The sequence below is a fragment of the Corvus cornix genome, chromosome 1A (genome assembly GCF_000738735.6).
Source record: "Corvus cornix cornix isolate S_Up_H32 chromosome 1A, ASM73873v5, whole genome shotgun sequence".
In the NCBI taxonomy this organism is placed as follows: domain Eukaryota; kingdom Metazoa; phylum Chordata; class Aves; order Passeriformes; family Corvidae; genus Corvus; species Corvus cornix.
This window is the reverse complement of record NC_047057.1, coordinates 35,972,633-35,992,279: the sequence shown is the minus strand read 5'-3', so window position 1 is coordinate 35,992,279 and position 19,647 is coordinate 35,972,633. Positions and strand designations below refer to the sequence as shown.

At 38.3% G+C, this 19,647-nt stretch overlaps 1 protein-coding gene across 1 annotated transcript in view; it reads right to left on the bottom strand.

Moving 5' to 3' along the window:
* Positions 1-445: 445 nt before the first annotated feature.
* The window catches only part of TRHDE (thyrotropin releasing hormone degrading enzyme), a 209,084-nt gene continuing 189,882 nt past the window's right edge, over positions 446-19,647 (bottom strand). The window contains exons 16-19 of the mRNA XM_039570645.1: positions 17,178-17,345; positions 16,513-16,653; positions 10,015-10,096; positions 446-8,132 (exon numbers count right to left, since the gene is read on the bottom strand). Of these exons, the coding sequence (XP_039426579.1) occupies positions 7,989-8,132; positions 10,015-10,096; positions 16,513-16,653; positions 17,178-17,345 (535 nt within the window). The 3' untranslated portion in view covers positions 446-7,988. The remainder of the gene's footprint in view (positions 8,133-10,014; positions 10,097-16,512; positions 16,654-17,177; positions 17,346-19,647) is intronic.

Here is a 19,647-nt window from a genome sequence, read left to right as displayed (position 1 = left end):
TCAAAAGAGGAAAATAATAGCCTGGATTCAAGGACTCTATTAAAAAGTAATTTGAACTGCATTCTAGTTGAAATTACTTTTACCAATGAAAAGATCTTTTTGTTTATTCAAAATTAACATAATTAGAAAAGCACAAAAGAGAGACTTTGCTCTCTTCACCAGTCTTAGCCCTGTTAGTCTTGAAGTGCTTAAGAGTATCTCCAAGCTCAGATTTTGGTTTTTTTTTTTTTTGGTTCTCTGCTTTCTACTAGTTCCAGCATTTCAGTATGTTTTGAAAAATTCCTCATGTCAAAAAGTACCTTCTCTTGCACGGTTTTTATTGTAAAACCTCAGTGTATCTACTCAGAATTACTAAACTGTTATCTCAAGGAAATGGGAACACAATCAAAAAGCTAGGCATTATTTATCTTAGCTATGTCTCCACGTCAGAAAATTAAGACAGTGATGAATTACACATTACTATACAAAATTTTATTTTGAGAGACAAAATTCAAATTTTTTTTGCTTAAAATACAGAAGACCAAGTTTCTCTTAAAAAAAAAATCCATTTAGTCACTCCTTAGAGTGGAGTAAAAATTTCATGTTGAACACACAGCAGTCCCATATCTATGTAATCAGTTCTAAAGGCATGTAACAGAAAACACTGATCTCAGAAATTAATGTATTTTATTTGGCTAATGTTTCAATTTCTAATTAGTTCTATATTCACTACTTAGCATTGTAAGAATAATTCTTTTATTCAAAAATCCTAGAATGTTCCAAACAACAAATGAAAAACATTGTTCAATATGGCATTTTAGATATACTGAGAATCAGTAAACACCTCCCTGCTCTATGCAAAATATATGCTTTTCTGTGGAAAAAAAATAAAAAAAAAAAAGGAGAGAGAGCAGCTGGCTCGATATAAAGCTGTGATTTTAAATTCAGCAAAAACGTATCATCATACAGCACCTGAAACCCGTGTAGAAACAGGTTTCAACCTCAATCACTTTCCAGAAATACTAGTTCAGTCATATGCATGAGTTTACAATGAATATACATTAATTTGAAGCGTGTGATTAATCCCACAGACATCAGTGGAACTACCTACATATTTATATATGTGGCTGAGTCTTGGTCAACACAGCCTGACATCCCACCTAACATCCAACTGTTTTGCTGAGTTAAAACTGTTTGAATAAGATCCATAAATACAAATAACTAATGAATGCTTTTTCAAAGCAAAATGTCCAGAACTAGAAGCTATACATGCATGTATACATAGTCCATAGAGAGAAAAATATGGTACAATGCAATCATCTGTATTGTCCCTATATGAAAATGGCATTCTGATCTGGCCAAGAGACGTTTGTGTGAAAACACTGGTTAATTGTATTTACATGACACCTCTTACATGACAAAAACCTGAATTCCAAAGAGTACAGATTTGAGAACCGATGGAAAAATATGTTATTCTAATGACAGTATTCCGAATTAATCTAAGGTTGAGAGAGACTTAACAGAGGGACTCATCCATTATAACCAGCATTAACAGCTACAGGATGACTTCTTTCTTCTTAAGGTGTCAACAGATCTTTCATGTGGAGTCTTTTGGAAAAATAATGAAATTTATCACCAAGCCTTTATTTTCAATATTATGATCCATTTATGTCATTGATGTGTGTGTAGTTAGTTTTCAGAGAACCAGTTTATATTTATCGTCTGCAAAAATAGAGCAACTGAACACCTTTCAGTAAAACATCAGACAGGGAGCTACATCTCTGTTTTTACAAGGCTGTATGTCTTACCCACACCAAAGCCTATTGTCTCTCAAACATAACAACAACATAGCAAAGTTACATTTACACTTATAACAAAGCTGTCTTTATACAGGGTAGTTATACAGTAATTACAATGATTTTTCCACTAGAAACTGTCAGAGTTTGTTTTTTTTTTTTTTCACTGAGTGTCTAAGTCCAGGAAAGTCCATCTCTGCTGAAATCTGTTGTTTGCAGGAAAAAGAGAGGGTAGTAGCCACACCCTTCTCAATACAGTATTCTACAGTTCTTCAAAAATATTATAAAGCTTTATCACATTGGAACCAAACACAAAGTATTAATCTAATGAAAAGCCAAAGGAAAACAAAAAACATTTGTCATCCAATATGTGCTACTGAAACCTAGATACAAATGCACAAAACATCCTGAACAGCAGCCAAGCTGCCACCTCCAGGGCTGTTTTGGGAGCAATGGGGTAGATCCTCAGCCAGAATTCACATCAGTCACTTCAATGGATCTACCTCACTGGGCACCAACAGAGGCTCTGTGGCCACATACCCTCCACCAGTTTGGCTGCAGATTATTTTGAAATTACAGATACCAACCTATTAAGTGGAGTCAAATGTATCACAAAGAACTGAGACTGCATCTTGGCTGCTGGCCTGGTCCATTGTACCATGGCTATCCTGATCAGGCAAATCCAAGTGATGCTGTCCAGAAAATGCTGGGGCACTCTGGCAAAAGCCTCCTGGCTCATGACTGCCTGCTCAAGCACAGCCCCTCTGCTCTCACAAAGCTGCTCACCTGTGTTCTCTACCAACATTGCTTTGATATTCTTAGGAAATGGTACACATGAAATAAACAAAGCATTCTGAAATAGTTTGGCAAGGTCACACTTACTTCACTACTTACAAATTGGTCAAATATAAATTTCTTTTCTTCTAAGAAATTACATTTGCTATGACTCACAGCACTTCTCGTGTGGGTGATTCTCCTTAAACATATCTCAGTGAAACTGGCTCCATATGTCTTTTGAATTCCAACCTAAACCGTGTTACCATATTCTGAGGTCAAGCTCAGAATCCCCCTCCACTGTCAGCACAGACACAAGACAAGAGTCAAGTTTAACCAGATTCTTCAAAATATACTTGATTTTTAAATTCTGTTCCAACAAGGACATGTGGCCTTACTTTGGTGAAAAATCCTTTCTCCCCTTCCCACTGAAAAAAAATTACTCCTGTCAGCATGGACTACTTGCTCAAGTCAGAGTGGTTTCACTGGGTTTCAGAACTGGTCTTAAGACAAACAGAACCTTGCACAGTCATATGAGAAACAAAGTGGCCAATTTTTTACATTTTTGTATGCAAAAAGGGTGCTACACAGTCACTGGTGCCATACAGGTTTGCACAGGCATGTGATTTTTTTTTTTTAATTGTGTTAGTACAGTTACTACTATTACTAGAATTTTTACCACAAATAATTTGTAGTGACTTCCTTCCAAACCACCTGTTAGAAAAAAAGCCTGGGAAACTCCTCATACACTTTCAAATATTAACAAAAACATCATAAAGAAAAAGAGTGTCTGTGATCCTATTTATACTTGAAAATCAAATATTTGACTGTTTGAAAATACTTCTGAAGAAGGGACACTATAATATCCTAGACCTTTACAAACATTTTGGTCAGCACTTTTCAGCTGGGGTGGCCAGAGCTCATGGCTTATGTTTTTTACTGAGCAGTGCAGGCTCAGTAGCTGCACTTTTGCTTTCTGCTAGCACAAGGCAATGACATTCACCTCTGAAGATCACCCACAACTCATACTCAGCAAAGGGACCTTCTGCCTCTTCCAAACAGCTGAAAGAAAGTTGGATGGAGCCTTTCTGCATTTCAGTGGTTCCCAGCTGCCTTCCTAACCCAGGTGGTCTGGCAGCAGTGGCAGGTGACACAGCCAGCAGTTTTCTGACTGCTCCATCCATAGCTGGGCAAACAGATTCTCTTCAGGCTGCCCCACACCTGGATGGTCCTTTTACTCCTTCATGCTCATACTGACACTGTGGCTATATATCCTGCTTAGGGCAGGCAGCCTGACATGGTGAGTACTCATAGCAGGAGGGGTGCTGAGCTGATTACATATATAAACAGTTTTCAAACCCACATCCATATTCCTCCAAGAGAAACTTGCACATTTGACTCAAAGTCTGTTTTCAGTATCATCTATGATCATGTGGAAAACCAAAACCTTATTATGCAGGTATCTAAACAAAGGCACCCTCCCCAGCAAATACTAGCTTCACTTTATTCTAGCCAAATATAGATTTTTATGGGAAAAGCATCTCTATGGAGGATTTTACACACACACACACACGCATACATACACACTTTTCATTTTTTGTTACTTACTGCTAAAGATTTAATTGCATGGTTCAGGATCTTTGCTGTGAAAGCACCCTATTGCATCAGTGGGCGTATTTCCTTTGGCACTCTAAAGATCAGTGAAATATCTACAACAGCCCAAAAGCTACACGAAATTCACCTTCAGTTTTCAACATAGTATCAGAATTCTTGCTATATTCACTGAAAAGATAATCAAAGGTCACAAATTTAGACATAGTTGAGAACACATGAAGTTTTTTTTATCATAATAAATGTCCAAGTACTCCCAGTAATAGCAGAAGTGACGTCATTTCAGAAGAATGTTTTCACAGTGTTCTGCCCTAGTCACAATTAGTGCCTACTACCATTTTAACAGCTGTTAGCAGTGGATACATGAATCATTCTACCAGCTACAAAGTAATAGGCCGAGATACTTGTAGTGGACAATTTCATAAAAATACAATAGCTACTTCGTTATGCTGGCATAGAATCATGTCTATTCATATGTCTTCCCATATGATTTAGGAAGCCATATCAATTAATAACTACAAAGGATCCTGAGTCATACAAAGGCTGATTAGAGATTCAACCCTCATCAAAACTCTATAAAATGATACCCAGGTCCATGTCCACACTGCATTCACATTTTGCATGATCTCTTCTCACTAGAAAGGACAAAGTAAAAAGCTGGATTAGAAAATGCTGTAAAGTATGGAGCATTTGGCTTCCTAATCACAAACATGATGACCATCTTTAGATATGGACAAGGGAAGAAAAGGACTGGTAAAAGAGAAAGAAAATCAGTAAGATAAATAAACTTTACTCAGCAGACTGTATTAGAACTTTCCATGAGGAATCAACTATTCTTTAACACACAGCTGTGTGAAACTTCTTAAAAAAAGGTTTCTAAAGACATATAATCAAATGCAGGGTGTTTGAATATTGCAGAAAACAGTTATAGTTTTTTTAGATTTAATCCATTTAAATTTAATCCTGATTCAGTGTGAAACAGCAAAATACAAAACATAAAAAATAAAATAAGAGAGAATTATAATGGAAAGGCCAGTTCAACCTTAGAGCAATAATACTAACATCAGAATACAACAAATATAAGCAACACATCAATAGGTATATATAATATATACATTTGGGGCTTGATAGCTGTGGTAGACCAGTTGCTCAAGGCCACTAAAATATCAATTTACATCCAACACCAGCTAAATGTGCAAGAACTTCAATTCAAATGAGCAAGAGTGGAAATTTCTGTGCACTGTGCAAAACACACAGGCTGTAATGAACTTTTGACTTTGGAATATACTGTTAGCCTGTCCTTTATCAGTGGGAAGACCAGAAACTTTTATGTGCATCATGCAAGGTATGCGGTTTAATCTGTGGTTCTGGAAAAGAAAAGTCATCAAAGACAGTATTGAATAAAACTGTAAAGGGACAGACCATTTCACACTCTTCCGTTCTCTGAAATCCTCCAAGCAATTCCTATTTGAGGGCTTGGCTTCCTGAACACTCTTTGGATATCATCATTTTGGCCTTCATTACAGGGTAGAGGTTATATTAAATAGCATTTGGGTTGCTTTTTTATTATAAAAAAAAGTCTGCATGTGATTTTTCTCAGTAGAAATTAAAAATGTGACGCTACATACTGGCATTGAGGTTGAGTTTGGTCAACCGCATAAAATAATACTTTTCACTTTTAAATGCCTTTCATAAGAAGATATTCAAGTGCTTTGCTAACATTAGTCAAGCCTCACAACACCCCTGTGAGGTAGCTAAAATACAAAGGAGGAGGAGAATTTCACTCAGCTTCGACATGATAATGTCTCTGGGCAGTAGGTTCACTAGCACTGCAACATAGCACAAAGGTTTAGGGCTTACTATAAGGCAAAGAGTTAACAGTACAAGAGCACAGGATTCCCTCTTCTTTTGGTTATATGTGAGTCAAGCTGATGTGCTACACAGCACCGAACAGCTGAACAAATTATCCACACAAGGATTTCATGCCCCCAATCCACAAACACCCTCTGACAGTAAAGGACACAATGACAGGCGCAAGATGGGTAAAACAGCTTAATTATGGGATGTGTCTGCTAGTTTTTGAGGAGCAGAATACCTTGGGAACAAGAGCCTAGAAAGCAATACTGTCTCCACACACCTCTGAAAATATCTGAAGATGCTTGGGTTTGGCTCTTTTCACACTAACATAAGTTATGGGGGATAAGCAACTACAACTGCAAAGCGTGCTGATAATTTCCATGCCTTGTGAGGGCAACAACCAGATAGAGGGGCTGCTCTCTACTTTGGTGGACTATGTGTTCCCAAAGTATATGGCCATGATGTGGTCAGATGGTTGGGACACATTGGGACAGGATAAAGAAACACTGTCCCAGATCTACATTCTACCTCTGAAGCCGCTGCAATCTGACTCCTGAAAACTGTATTCTTGGGGCTTTTTCTTTCACAGTGTAGACAGAGAGTATTTGGCCCCCACCAGTTTCATCCTCAGCATTTAGCTCCTGTGTGCAGATAGTCATTGTGCAATTCCACTGATCTTTCAGATTAAGGATTAAGAAGAAACCAACATGATTAAGAAAAATGTCATTCATGAACAACAGTCTGTGTGAAGTACAAGGGAACAGAAAGAAAACCATGCTCTCATTATGAGTCAGTACAAAAAAAAACATGTACATACCCCTCACTTTCTCCATATTTCACTTTTCTATGATGGTATAAATGGTAGATTCCATATTTGCAAAAGTATTGCCCATATAGAGAATCTGACCTGTCTATCATAATAAATCACTACAGAGACTGGTCTACCACATGCAAGACAGCCCTCTTGGGTAATTTTAAGTCTTTGCATGCAAGACATTCTCCCTTTTCCCTAATTTCCATTTGAATCTCATGTTTATTTATAATACTTGTGCACTATGAGCTACAAAAATTACTGCACAGTCTGGGTGACCTGGGTGACCCATTGTGAGCATCAGTGCCTTGTAAAGTAGCTGAGAAGAGGTGGTTCATGGATTCTGTGATATCAATGCAAAGCTCCTGCCCCAGCACACATTCACAGTTGAAACTGTTTCACCGATCAGCAGTGAACAAATGTATATGATTATAATGTAATGATGATGTCCTTCTCATTTTTTCTCTTCAACCCCACTCCTGGCCCTCTTCTCTTTCTCTTCTCTCTAACTATTCTGCTTATTTAAATATAGGAATATTAAATATAAGACTGCAGATACAACTGGTAACTCAAAAAATGAGCTGGCATCTTTGTAATCATTAGAGACAATCTGAGTGGTAGACAAACTGGCAGCAAGTGGGAAAGCTGATTTTACATCTCATACTGCCCCAAGCTGGAAGCCTTCTGCATTTCCTTGCTTTCCTTTTGTTCATTGAAATAGTGATTGTCGTAGAGTCTTTGTGCTTCGTATAATGCCCAACTTTGATGTAACCGGAACTCACATACAAAATGTGGCTGTTATACATAAGCATGCTAAAATACAGGCAGAGACAGTACAAGCATGCACTAAATAGTCTTTGAAGGATTTTTTTGTTTGGTTTTTTTCAACATTTACATGCACCACTTAATATCATGTTTGGTTGTGTACATTGAGGACTAGGTTTCACAAGAACTCATGATCTTCTCTTCTGAAAATCTTCTTGACAATTTCACAAGAGTTCAGTGTAAAAAGAAAAATCCACAATGAAAAAAACAATAAAACAAAAAACCTTATCCCTGCAATCTGATCTTGTCTTCATGATTTTCATGTTGAACACTTTTAAAATGTCTCCTCTTCCTCTTGCAGTGGGTCATGTTAAATGATTGGCTAAAAAGACAGATTACTGTGTCAAGGATTTTCTTAGCCACTGGAACAGTTCTTCCTTATAAAGCCTTTGCCACCGCACATTGGCTTCCACTGTTTCCACAGCACGAGAGAAAGAGACAGCAGCTCCCCCTTCATAACTCTTTATAAAGTTCTTTAGCTGGAAATACAAGTTAACAGGTTAAATTTGCAGCAACTAAAGAAAGCAACTATTTCCACAGCACACAAATAAGCCAGGCATTTAGGACAAACTTCCAAAATCACCATAGAAGTAAATGCAGTATCAGGTAGAAAGATTTAATGGGAAACGTATTAAGACAGCAGACTGTCAATTAGATGTGATCCAATTGCTTCACATTGCACTGGAAGATCTTGACATGTCAGTGCTGGATCACATTAATATAATTACCTCCCTCCCTCCTGCAGCTCAACTGCTGCACTGTGTAGATGGCTGCTCTAAACTTTTATTTGTAGCTAAGAAACCAAACTGGGAGCACTGGAATTGCTTCTAATTAAGGTTTATGTGCAAATATCAGCAGAAGGCAGCCCTGATTTTTTGGTTTTATCAAGCTTCAAAACACATTTATTTTATTTTGATGTGCAGATCCCTTTTGATTATATAATACAGGTCAGTTGCTGAAAAAAGGCAGGGATGGTTACAGTGAGAAGAGAATGGCAAAACAGCAAGTGGGCATGCATTTGACAATCCTTGAATGCCTGAAACATACTCCTTCCCTCATGAGAAAACTTTGATCTTTTTTTCTGCAGACTGAAAAGGCTCTTGCTCTGTTCTTGTGTATACTCGAAGTATAGCACCAGTACCTGGATTATAATAACCAATGGCGCTGGTGGGTTTTCAATTATTGTTCTTTTTAAGTGAGGATTTCAAGGCTGATCTGCAGAGTAGATTGCAGGTTATGTTGACTTGTACAAAATGGTTTTAGCAACACTTATGAATAATTAGTTAATTTTTGTTTCCTGGTGACACCAAATTCACCTTGGTTACTAAATTCTGAGTTCCAGCAACATCACTGTGCCTGAGCTCAAAACTGAAAAGGCTGATTCTGCAACTGTCTCATTCCCATCACAGTTAAAAGTGTGAAAGGGACCTGGAAACTATCAAAATCAGATTTTACCTGATCTCTGTACTTTTTATACCAAAATGTTTACAATACCAGTTTCTTTTAGGGAAGTATAACCAGGCAGCTTACTGATCCTACTGTTAAGGTGGAAACTAAGAGTAAAGAAGGCTTCCTTGTGCAGGGCAGATACTCAAATCTGACCAACACTGTCATTCCCACCTGGGGGGAGGAAACCACCTGTGGCTTGTGGCTCTTCCCTAAGTTCCTGAGGCCACTAGACTTGAGTGCAGACAAATGGTTGGATGCAAAACATCAGAGCACAATCAGAGTTCGAGTAATGGTGATTGTGCTGCACAAGAATCACTGGATCCATTTGGAGCAGCGTTGAGTAGCTGCTAAAAAGGGCGTAGCACAACTACCTCCAGCCAGGAGTGAGGTTAAGTTAAAATCTTAGAGATTAGAGTTAAAATCTAAGAGAAATCTTTCCCATCTAAATAAGAAGTACTTAGCATTTGAAACATTGTGGTGTGATTTGGACAGCATATTCAGTTAGCAGATTTTCTCACATGGAAAATACTGTAAGAAAAACAGAGAACACATTGGCACCTTCTACTTTCAACACTCATGTTTTCAAGGACTGCCCTCTGCAGCATAAACTAATGCAGATAGAAACATCTCATCTTTAGTTTCTCAACCAACAGTCAAGAGAAAAAGACAAACCTTCATATCCAGCCAAGCACAAAGAAGTGCCTGCACAATCCCCCTCCTGACACCACCTCTACACACTTGTGTGCTTTTGCAATCTGCTCCTCAGCCTTGTGCTACCCAACTGCACAGGCAGTTGGGTCTTCGACTCCAGCAGAGAGACCAGAGTTTCTGGACAACCTTATTATTGTTCCTGCCCTGCTCCATGCTTACAATGAATACAGCCTCACATGTCAAAAGTAATTTAAAAATTACCTCTCTTAGTTCTCCTTCAGTATTGAGGAATTCTGTGACCCCACTGACAAGCTTCGAATTCATAAATAATGCTTCTCCATATCTGCAATGGCAAAAAGAAGATGCACAGAGTTACTGCAAGATCCAGGTCAACTGAAAATTAGAAAGTAATCTTCTGTAAGCAAGGGAGAAGGCACGGGACTGATTTTGGGGGATCAAGGGAATAGCACTGGAACTGGGTACTGGTATTTCAGGCTAAAAACCTAGACAGAGACCTTCTTCCAGGATGAAATGTTTGTAAATATTAAGTCAGATGCTATCAAGCAGAATGGGTTTAACTACAGGCACAGATGAGTGCTCCAGAGGAGAAGAGGACAAAATCCTCTTCCACTTAAAGGAACAGAGGAGACTGAGGGGGACCTCATTGCAATCTAGGACTTCCTCATGAGGGGAAGAGGAGGGACACTGATCTCTTCTCTGTGGTGACCAATGACAGGACCCAAGGGAATGGCCTGAAGCTTTGTTAGGGGAGGTTTAGGTTGGATATCAGGAAAAGGTTCTTCCCCCACAGGGTGGTTTGGCACTGGAACAGGCTCCCCAGGGAAGTGGCCACAGCACCAAACCTGTCAGAGTTCAAGACGCGTTTGGACAATGCTCTCAGGCACATGGTGTGACTCTTGGGGATGGTCCTGTGCAGGGCCAGGAGTTGGACTCAGTGATCCTTATGGATCCCTACCAACTCAGCTTATTCTGTGACTCTGTGATTCTGTAAAATACAGCCCAAAATAAAGGTGCCAATGAAGGAGCAGAGCAGCAACTATGGAGAACTATTCTGAGGAACCCTTCAAGCTGTACCATTAAATCAGACTTTTTGATGTGCTGCAGCCTTCTCTGCATTTTGTATTCATCCACCTCATCTACATTACAAATGGCCTCTCAAAAACTGAACTGAATCAAATTTCTTGTTCCAGTACCTGATAATTAAAATAAATAATGCTGATAGAGAATAATACTGCTAAAATAATCCCCTGGGCCACAATGAAGCATCTTCAAAGAACCAACCTGGAATGAAAATTTGAAAGCTTGGGCAAGGAATATTTAAAGGATATTCAGCAGCAATCAGCAATGACCTTTGGCAAGCAGTTGCTTTGAAACTGGCCATTCAAATCTGCCTATTCACTTGCTTTTCCACAAGTTTTTTTCAATCCTCCAAATGAAGCATCTACGTCACTACTGACCAGATCACTCCTTAAGTTTTACATTTCACATTGGAATAGTTTGTGGGGTTAGTTGTTTTTGGACTTGGGGTTCTTTCAGTCTCCAGCATGAGGAATAGAATTCCATTGGAAACCAGAAGCAAGTCTTCTGTTCAAGTTAGATGTCATTCAGCATAGTAAAAGGCACTTGACAAATAGTTATTTATATCTGCACATATGTCCAAAACAGTATCTAGCTAATCTGAACATGACTGGTTTTAAGATAGGGAATCCAGATCTCCTGTCAGACATAGGTAAGTATTACCAATAGACTTTACTGAAATTGAGTTCATCTGGGGGAACAATTCAATTCATGGTCCACTTTTACAGACTGATTCATAGAAAGAATTCAAAATTCAAAGTGAAATGAACTAGCACAGTTACAGCTTTCTGTTCTGCTTCTGTTAATCCCAAATTGATTACCCTTAAATGCTTAGGTACTCTAAGCCACTGTTATTTCAAATGGGAGAAAGAAAGAGAAGGACAGCCGAAGCAAGACGTATAGAAAGATGGGAAGGGAACTAGGTTCTCTTTGAGAAGATTCTGTTTTAGGGAAGGTTTACACTACATTGCTTGCTATCTTGAGCTCTTGTGAGGAGAAACACTGTTAGGGATATCAAAAATCCTACTCCCTGACCACTAATAAATGAATTATTCATGGTTATTTCAGCAAGTACATCTCTTTTCCTAAAATTTCAGTCACACTGGCATATACAGACATCCAGAGGCAAACTATGGGAAGTATGGATTTCATGGTACTTTAAGCACGTTTAGGCTTTCTAACAAAGCCCTTTATTATTACAGTCTCAGACATAATTGACTGTTTAGAAAGCTAGAAGCTCCTCTTGATGGGGTCTTTTGACAAGGTTACCAATCCACTTTAGAGAAGCAACCTCATAAAAACAGCTGCAGGGATTTTCTTTTTCTTACGGTCTACTGTAGTAGACACAGTGCAAACAAGAAGCAACAGAACTCCTTCTACTAAAAATGATAGCTTCATGCATACCTGTGCTGATTACTGCCCATTAGGTATACTTGGCAAAAAGTCAGCCATTTACAGCAACTTCTGTAGAAGCTCTGCTGGCAAAAATGCTAGAAAAGTCACCTTCCAAAACAGTATTCTGCAGGTGTGAAACATAAGAATGAATAGTAAAAGTTTTTGGTCTTACAAGTGTCAGTCTTTTCACCCTTCATAGGAAAGACAACAGCACAACAGAACCAGGACCTTACATGCCTGAACTTCCTGGAAACATTCTGGAGACACAGACTCTCCACTGTACCTTTCATTCTGCAAATTGTAAACCCTCCAGTGCCCCACGTTTGTGCAGGCTTTGCACTTGTGCAAACTTGAGAGGCAGCACAGTCCATTTACTTTGGACAGATATAAATGCCTTCCCAAATACTGTCAAGTTCTCAAACTTGAGAATGAAGGAATTCTTAAAGGCAGCTGATGTATTAAATTTTCACACACAGACACATGCTCACACGATGAAAATGCTTTAGGAGACAAGGTAGTGCATGTTCAGATAACATGAAGTCAAGCATAGTATTTTCAATTCTCTTTTTCAGAGTTGTAGCAGTCTTAGTCTCACAGATTTCTTACTAAAGAATTGTTAGGCACCTCAATTTTTAAGTCACCTGTGTAAAATATATGGGTGACTTTGAAGACTTTATACATCATCAATATGTTCTGGACAATCTGAACAAAAGCATACTGTAAAGGTAGGAGGGATTAACAATATTTTGTGGCAATTCTAACTCCTTGACATGCTGTGTTTAAAAGAAAGAGGAAATAGCGTTATAATTTAGTGCCCCTCAGCTATTTCATTTTACTATCTGAAACATCAACACTTTTTATAATAAATTAAATGGAAAATACCACTGAGATATCACCTTATTAAATTAATTGGTTCATACAAAGTATTTTAATTTTGAATCAAATTAAATAATAAATTATAATTGTATGGAAAGGATGCCTTGGGACATAGTATACTTGAATCATAGAATCATAGAATGGTTGGGATTGGAAGAGACCTTAAATATCACCCAGTTCCGATCCCCCTGCCATGGCAGGGACACCTTTCACTAGTCCAGGTTGCCTAAAGTCCTATCCAACAATACCTCACCAACCTCACAGTAAAGGAATTCTTCCAATTATCTAATCTAAACCTGCCCTCCTTCAGTTTGAAGCTGTTCCCCCTTACCACTACATGCCCTTGTAAAAAGTCCCTCTTCAGCTTTCCTGTAAGGACCCTTTAGGTACTGGAAGGTGCTATAAGGTCTCCACAGAGCCTTTTCTTCCCCAGGCTGTACATTCCCAACTCTCTCAGGATGTCTTGATATCATATCAGGATGTCCTCATATCATCTTTGTGACTGTCCTTGGCACTTGCTCCAAGAGGTACATGCTCTTCTTGAACTATAATTCCACAATAAAGCTTACATTTTAAAAATGCGGTAGTGTGGTAAGCTCAAATCAGAAGCCTAATCATAGAATCATAGAACATTAAGGGGTTAGAATGGACCTTAAAGATCATCCAGTCCCAACCCCCACCCCTCCATGTGCAGGGACACCTCCTGGTAGACCAGGTTGCTCAAGGCCTTATCCAACCTGGCTTTGAACACTGCCAAGGGATGGGGCCTCCACAACCTCCCTGGGCAACCAGTTCCAGTGTCTCACCACCCCCACAGTAAAAAATTTCTTCCTAATATCTTAACTTATTTCCTCTCTTTCCATTTGTACCCATTCCCCTTGTCCTATCACTACAGTTCCTGATGAAGACTCCCCCTCTGGCTTCCTGGTAGGCCCGCTTCAGATACTGGAATGTTGCTGTGAGGTCTCCATGCAACCTTCTCTTCTCTGGGCGGAACAGCCCCAACTTTCTCTGTCTGTCTTGGTAGGGGAGGTGCTCCAGTCCTCTCACCAACTTTATGGCCTTCCTCTGGACTTGCACCAACAGTTCCATGTCCTTCATATGCTGGGGACACTTGAACTGTACACAACCCTCCAGGTGGGGTCTCTCCAGAGCAGAGAAGAGGGGCAGGATCCTCTGCCTTGACCTGCTGACCACGCTGCTTTGGATGCAGCCCAGGGTTGGCTTTCTGGGCTGTGAGTGCACATTGCTGGGTCATGCTGAGTTTTTCATCAACCATTACCCCAAGTCCTTCTCCTCAGGGATACTCTCAAATCACTTCTCTGCCCAGCCTGTGGGTCTGCCTGGGATTACTGTGACCCAGGTATAGGACCTTGCATTCTATCATGTCACTGTTTCACTGAACAGTTAAGGGGCAAGGTATTAATTAGACTAATTCTACTCTCTCAAAGTCTCACCTAAAAGGTTCTAATCTATGATTACAAAACAATGTTATTTTCAATATATATCACATATGTACAGCTTGCATTAAATATTTCATTTCACTGCGCTCAATCTTTTGGTGATCCACAGAAACTCAACTGGATGTCACTTTGAGAAAAATCAACCGCTACAATCTTTTTGGTGGCTCTGACTTGTGTTTGGAGATCAAACTGAATGAAGGTAACACAAAGACAGTGTTGGGCAAAAAGACAAACTCTCTGTTATTTTCTTATTTTTAAAAAGGACAATAAAAGGTCTTTGATGAGGCCTTACTGATTGTTAGGAATTCAGATTACACAGTAACCCATTCCAGGCAAGTGAAATAAATACAATTCAAATTCTAAATGAAGTTAAGCTATTTAAAATTGTAACACCCAAAAGATTTGGCATGTGGCATAGTTTGTTAAATATTTTCTATTTGTCTACACTGCTTAACGTTGTTCACATCTAAAATCACAGGTGTTAGCCAGGTTGTCAGATAAACATACTTACTAAGGCAGGACACAAATACAGCATATGTGTTTGTGGCAATACAGATTATGATGGCTTTATGCCTAAACTCTGGATAAATTCCTGGAGGAACCTGAAAAATTATTTTCTGTCTGCACTGGGTTGCATAATAGTAATACATTTGCCATCCACTTTCTGTGTAAAAGTCCAGTTCCTGGAATAATCACACCAAAAGCAGAGAATTCTTAAACTCTTCACTCTTAAGAGCTTTTTGGAAATGGCTTTCAGAAAGTGTGCTCCTGCAATACAAATTTCCAAAACCAATTCCAGCTTAAATCTATTTTCCCAGAGGAACTTCTTCTAAAATCCCACTAGACTATAAAGTATTATCCAAAATGGCATGAAGAACTTTCAGAATTTTTAGGAGAGTTGCACAGTGTCTTAGTTTCTTTCACTCTTATTTTGATGCTGTGAAACCTATAGGAAGTTTTCACCCGTATTCATCCGTCACTGGGATTTAGTTGCTTAAATAGAGCATCTTAAATATACCATTTCAAATATTCCGTGGTACAATAGTTGGCTCCTCACAAGTCCAGAATGGAACAGATCTCCAATGCCTTTCCTGCCAACAGCAAAGGTGTGACCTGGCATGGGATGCCTTAAAATCTTGGACACCTGCTTTTGAGAATCAGACCTCATCCAAGTCCTGGTCCTTTTTAATCTGTCAGTACCAGACGAGCTGCTGTGCAATCTTTCAGGCCCTCAGGCTGTCCCTAAAGAACTACAGAAATTTGTCATTCATTGAATTTATATCAAAATCTCCATCAAAAAGAATTTTTAAATGTTGACTGGGCTTCAGAGTAGGAGCATGTAGCACTCGTTCAAAGAGAAAGAGAAGCAGGTGTAAGGAGCAACCTTGTCTCCTTTCTGTTCATCTATTTTTAATTCAAAATGTTGCTCCTCTATTACTTGAAACTCACCTGAAACACAGAGTCGAAAGAAAGGGGATGACACTACATTAACATCCTTTTGAAAATGGAAATGTCTCAAAAAGGATTTGGTGCATTTTTTCCACAGCTGAAATAACATTTTTGAAAAGATTATTTTTTCTATCCGACTTCAAATCAGAAAAATTCCTTTGGGAACTGCTGTTTTTTACCTACGCAGAAATAGAACTGCAGCACTTGACATATAGATAGAATTCATTATCATAAGCATAGACACAATACACTAATATATATACAGATGATTGCTAAGAGACAAATGTCTCTATGCGTGTGTGTGATAAGCCATGAATAAATGCATTTATGACTCATATGTAGGTATTTCATATTTAGAGACATTTCTATTTATGGATTAAAAGAGAATGCACTAGATTCAGGAATGTACCTATACAAAACTTACACAAATTATATCAAGATAAAAAAATGAAAATAAATTGAGAATTTTTATCTTTACCTAGCATTTAGTATTTTCCATTTTTCTCTGAAAAACTTCCAAGCAAGATCCCTTCCATGTGGATTTCGAGCTACGTGGATTATCACATCAATTGCATCCTGATCCAGGACAACTTCTGAGTTGAGAGACAAATTCAAAAGTCTAGTGGGAGAAACAAGAACATTTAGTTTCACAAACACATTGCCTAACATCATTCCATCAGAAAACTCTCAGAAGAAAAAGATCACTGCCGAATTGTTTACGTCTCCAAGTGAGTTCAGTGGTTTATTTCTATGATTTCAAACACTGGACGCATTTACGAATCAGAAAAATCTTGATGTAAAAAGATTTCAATAAAAGCTGAGTGCAACTTCACGTGTGCATTTTTATAAAATCTGTAAGATCAGACTGGTCAAGACATTTAAATAAAGGACATGATAACAAAAAAATACCAATAATTATTACGGATTTTAAACATTTCCAGTGAACAAAGGAAAGTCTGGAATTGAAAAGAGAATATGTGTCAGTTTTCATATGCATTAATGCAAAAGCATAAGATGGTTTAAACAGACAGTAAGCCTGTATTTGAAAAGCAAATTTCTTTCATTTAGATGAAAGCTCAAGTGATGATCCATAACTGTTGAAGTGATTATTAGTAACAGATTCAAATACAGAATATTTTTTACCTGTTGAGCAAGTTTCTGTCATCACTGCAAGTTAAGGCTTCTAATAATATTTTCTTCTCAGACACTGCTGTGGTAGAATGAAATTTCATCCAAATGAACTCCCATACATCTTCATCCATCAGTGAAACTCCTGTACAGTAGACGATGTCTCTCACATTGAGAGGGATTCTACAAAAGAAATCAGTAATAGCATTGTGGTAAATAAGCAGCCTCCTGATACTGGATAAAAAGGAGGAACATTTATGAGAGTTCAAAATTATTGTCCAACAGTAATGGGATTTTTTGAAAATTACATTTGCATCTCTTTACTGCCACCAACATCTTCCAGGCCATCCCAATGGGCTTTCTAAAGGATAACACATGCTTGCAATTCTCTTCATAATGCTGTCACACTGTCAGGAGACTATAAAATATGGTGATGTAGTTCATCAACTCATAATGTGTCACATAACCTACAGGTAACATAAGCTCTCCAAATTAGTGCGGGATGTTATCACTCTGTTGCTGGGCTCTATGCCAAATCTGCTCTTCTTGCCCTTGCACTGTTTTACAACAGGACCTGATCAGCCAGAAACTCCTCCCTCCTTGTGCTGAAAAGTGCTTCATCTTCAGATAGTAACACACAAGTAAGAAAGGATATGCTGTGACAATGATACTTAAACATGATATTGTCAGGAGTGAAGAAAATAGAAAGATCTGATCAATTATTTCAGCATATTAATACCAGTCCAAAACCAGCTGTGCCATAGGATGGTTGCAAACTGTGATTACTGCTCAATTAATATCAATTCAAACTACAGTTAAATGACAAATTCAGATCTAGTACAGTATGTGCATATGTACGGTTTTCTTCTAAAAAGGTTTCAGCCGGACTTTCAATTTCCTACTTTGCTTTATGTTTCCTATACAAGCATAGAAGTTGAAACTTTTGTGACCCAAAGGGTATTCCCACAGGTAAAGTTAGACATTTCTTAGGGTAATATGTTTCTGATTTTCAGGAAAAAGCATTCCTCTTTTTGTTGGTAATGCTTGAGTGGAAACTCCTCTGAAACTTCGTATTCAAGATCTCTAGAGATTCTAGAAGTAAATAAAGTTGTGTCTGCAGTAATACAGTGGGACAAAAAATGAAATTATTGCTGTAAAATTTGGTATCAGAACTTACACAAAACAGGAAAAAAACGTTTCCATCAATACTTTAATTATAAGAGGATTTCACCAAAGGCTTATATCACAGACTGGGCTATCCCAATCAAGAACAGAGGTTTTTCTACTGCCATTTATTCATTCTCCAGAAAAAAATTCTAACACTGAAATGGAAAGATATTCAGGTACTGCCTTTGTGTTGACTTATATTAACTGAGAATGAGGCATAAAGCTTTCTAATACTGCAACTCTCTTTCAAAACTTTGGGTCAGCAATTACAGTAACATAAAAATGCAGCCATGTACATATACATTCTGCACAGAACATTAAATGATACTGTCATCGTGTCCCGATTTTCTCATCACTAAGTTATTTTTTTTTTAAAACACAACTTTCTTACTAGCTTATGTCTTTTTTTTTTTTTTAATTTTAATATGGGATTTAATACACTGACAGCAGCTGTAAGAACATACACTAAACAAAAGGGACTAAGGGGTGCTATCCTGACTAGGGGACCAAACAACCTATTGCCCCAGATCTGACCTATCATATGATACCTGAATATGAAGAACAGATGAACACAGTCAAGCCTTACTTCAACGAAGGAAGGACTTTATGTCTTGACACAAACACTAAATCATTTTTTTTAGAAGCACATGTAGTTCTTTCAGAGCTTTGACAGCAGAAATATTATCTTTGGATTACTGCAAGATATATGGTTCAGCCAACAGTTATTGTAAGGAACTATAAAGCAGCTGGAAAAGGTAATACTTTTTTGGTTGATTGTGCCATTAATACAGGTAGGAAATGTGGGCTGGAAGGTCTGTCCTTTTTTTTTTTGCCTAGTACAGACACAGAAGCAGATGTACCTAGAAGTGGATGTCTAACTCCAGAACAGACAGCACTTCTCACTTGTGATGTTTACATTTTTCAAAATTTACAGTAAAACAAATCAATTCAAAGGGCTTTCCCAGCTAGTCCATTTTTTACATTCTAAGGGCCAACAGCAGCACTTTTAGCAGCAGCATAGACAGTAAGCACAGGATGATTTGCATCTCTGGGAAGGAAGGAGGACTTAAGACTAATGATGGAGCTGATCCCATGATCATAGCCTAGATGTCATCACTTTCCTTGCTAAGAAAACTCTACTGCCACCAAATCAGTAGCAGTATAGTGGCAGTGCTGCAGCAGATGTAATCAATATCATACAATCAACTGCTCCAGGGAAGGTTTTAGGTCTGTACCTATAAGCTAATTAGGACAATGTGAAAAAAATCAGCCCCTACAAACCAAGACATCAAGCACAAATACTGCTTGTAAAAAGTTT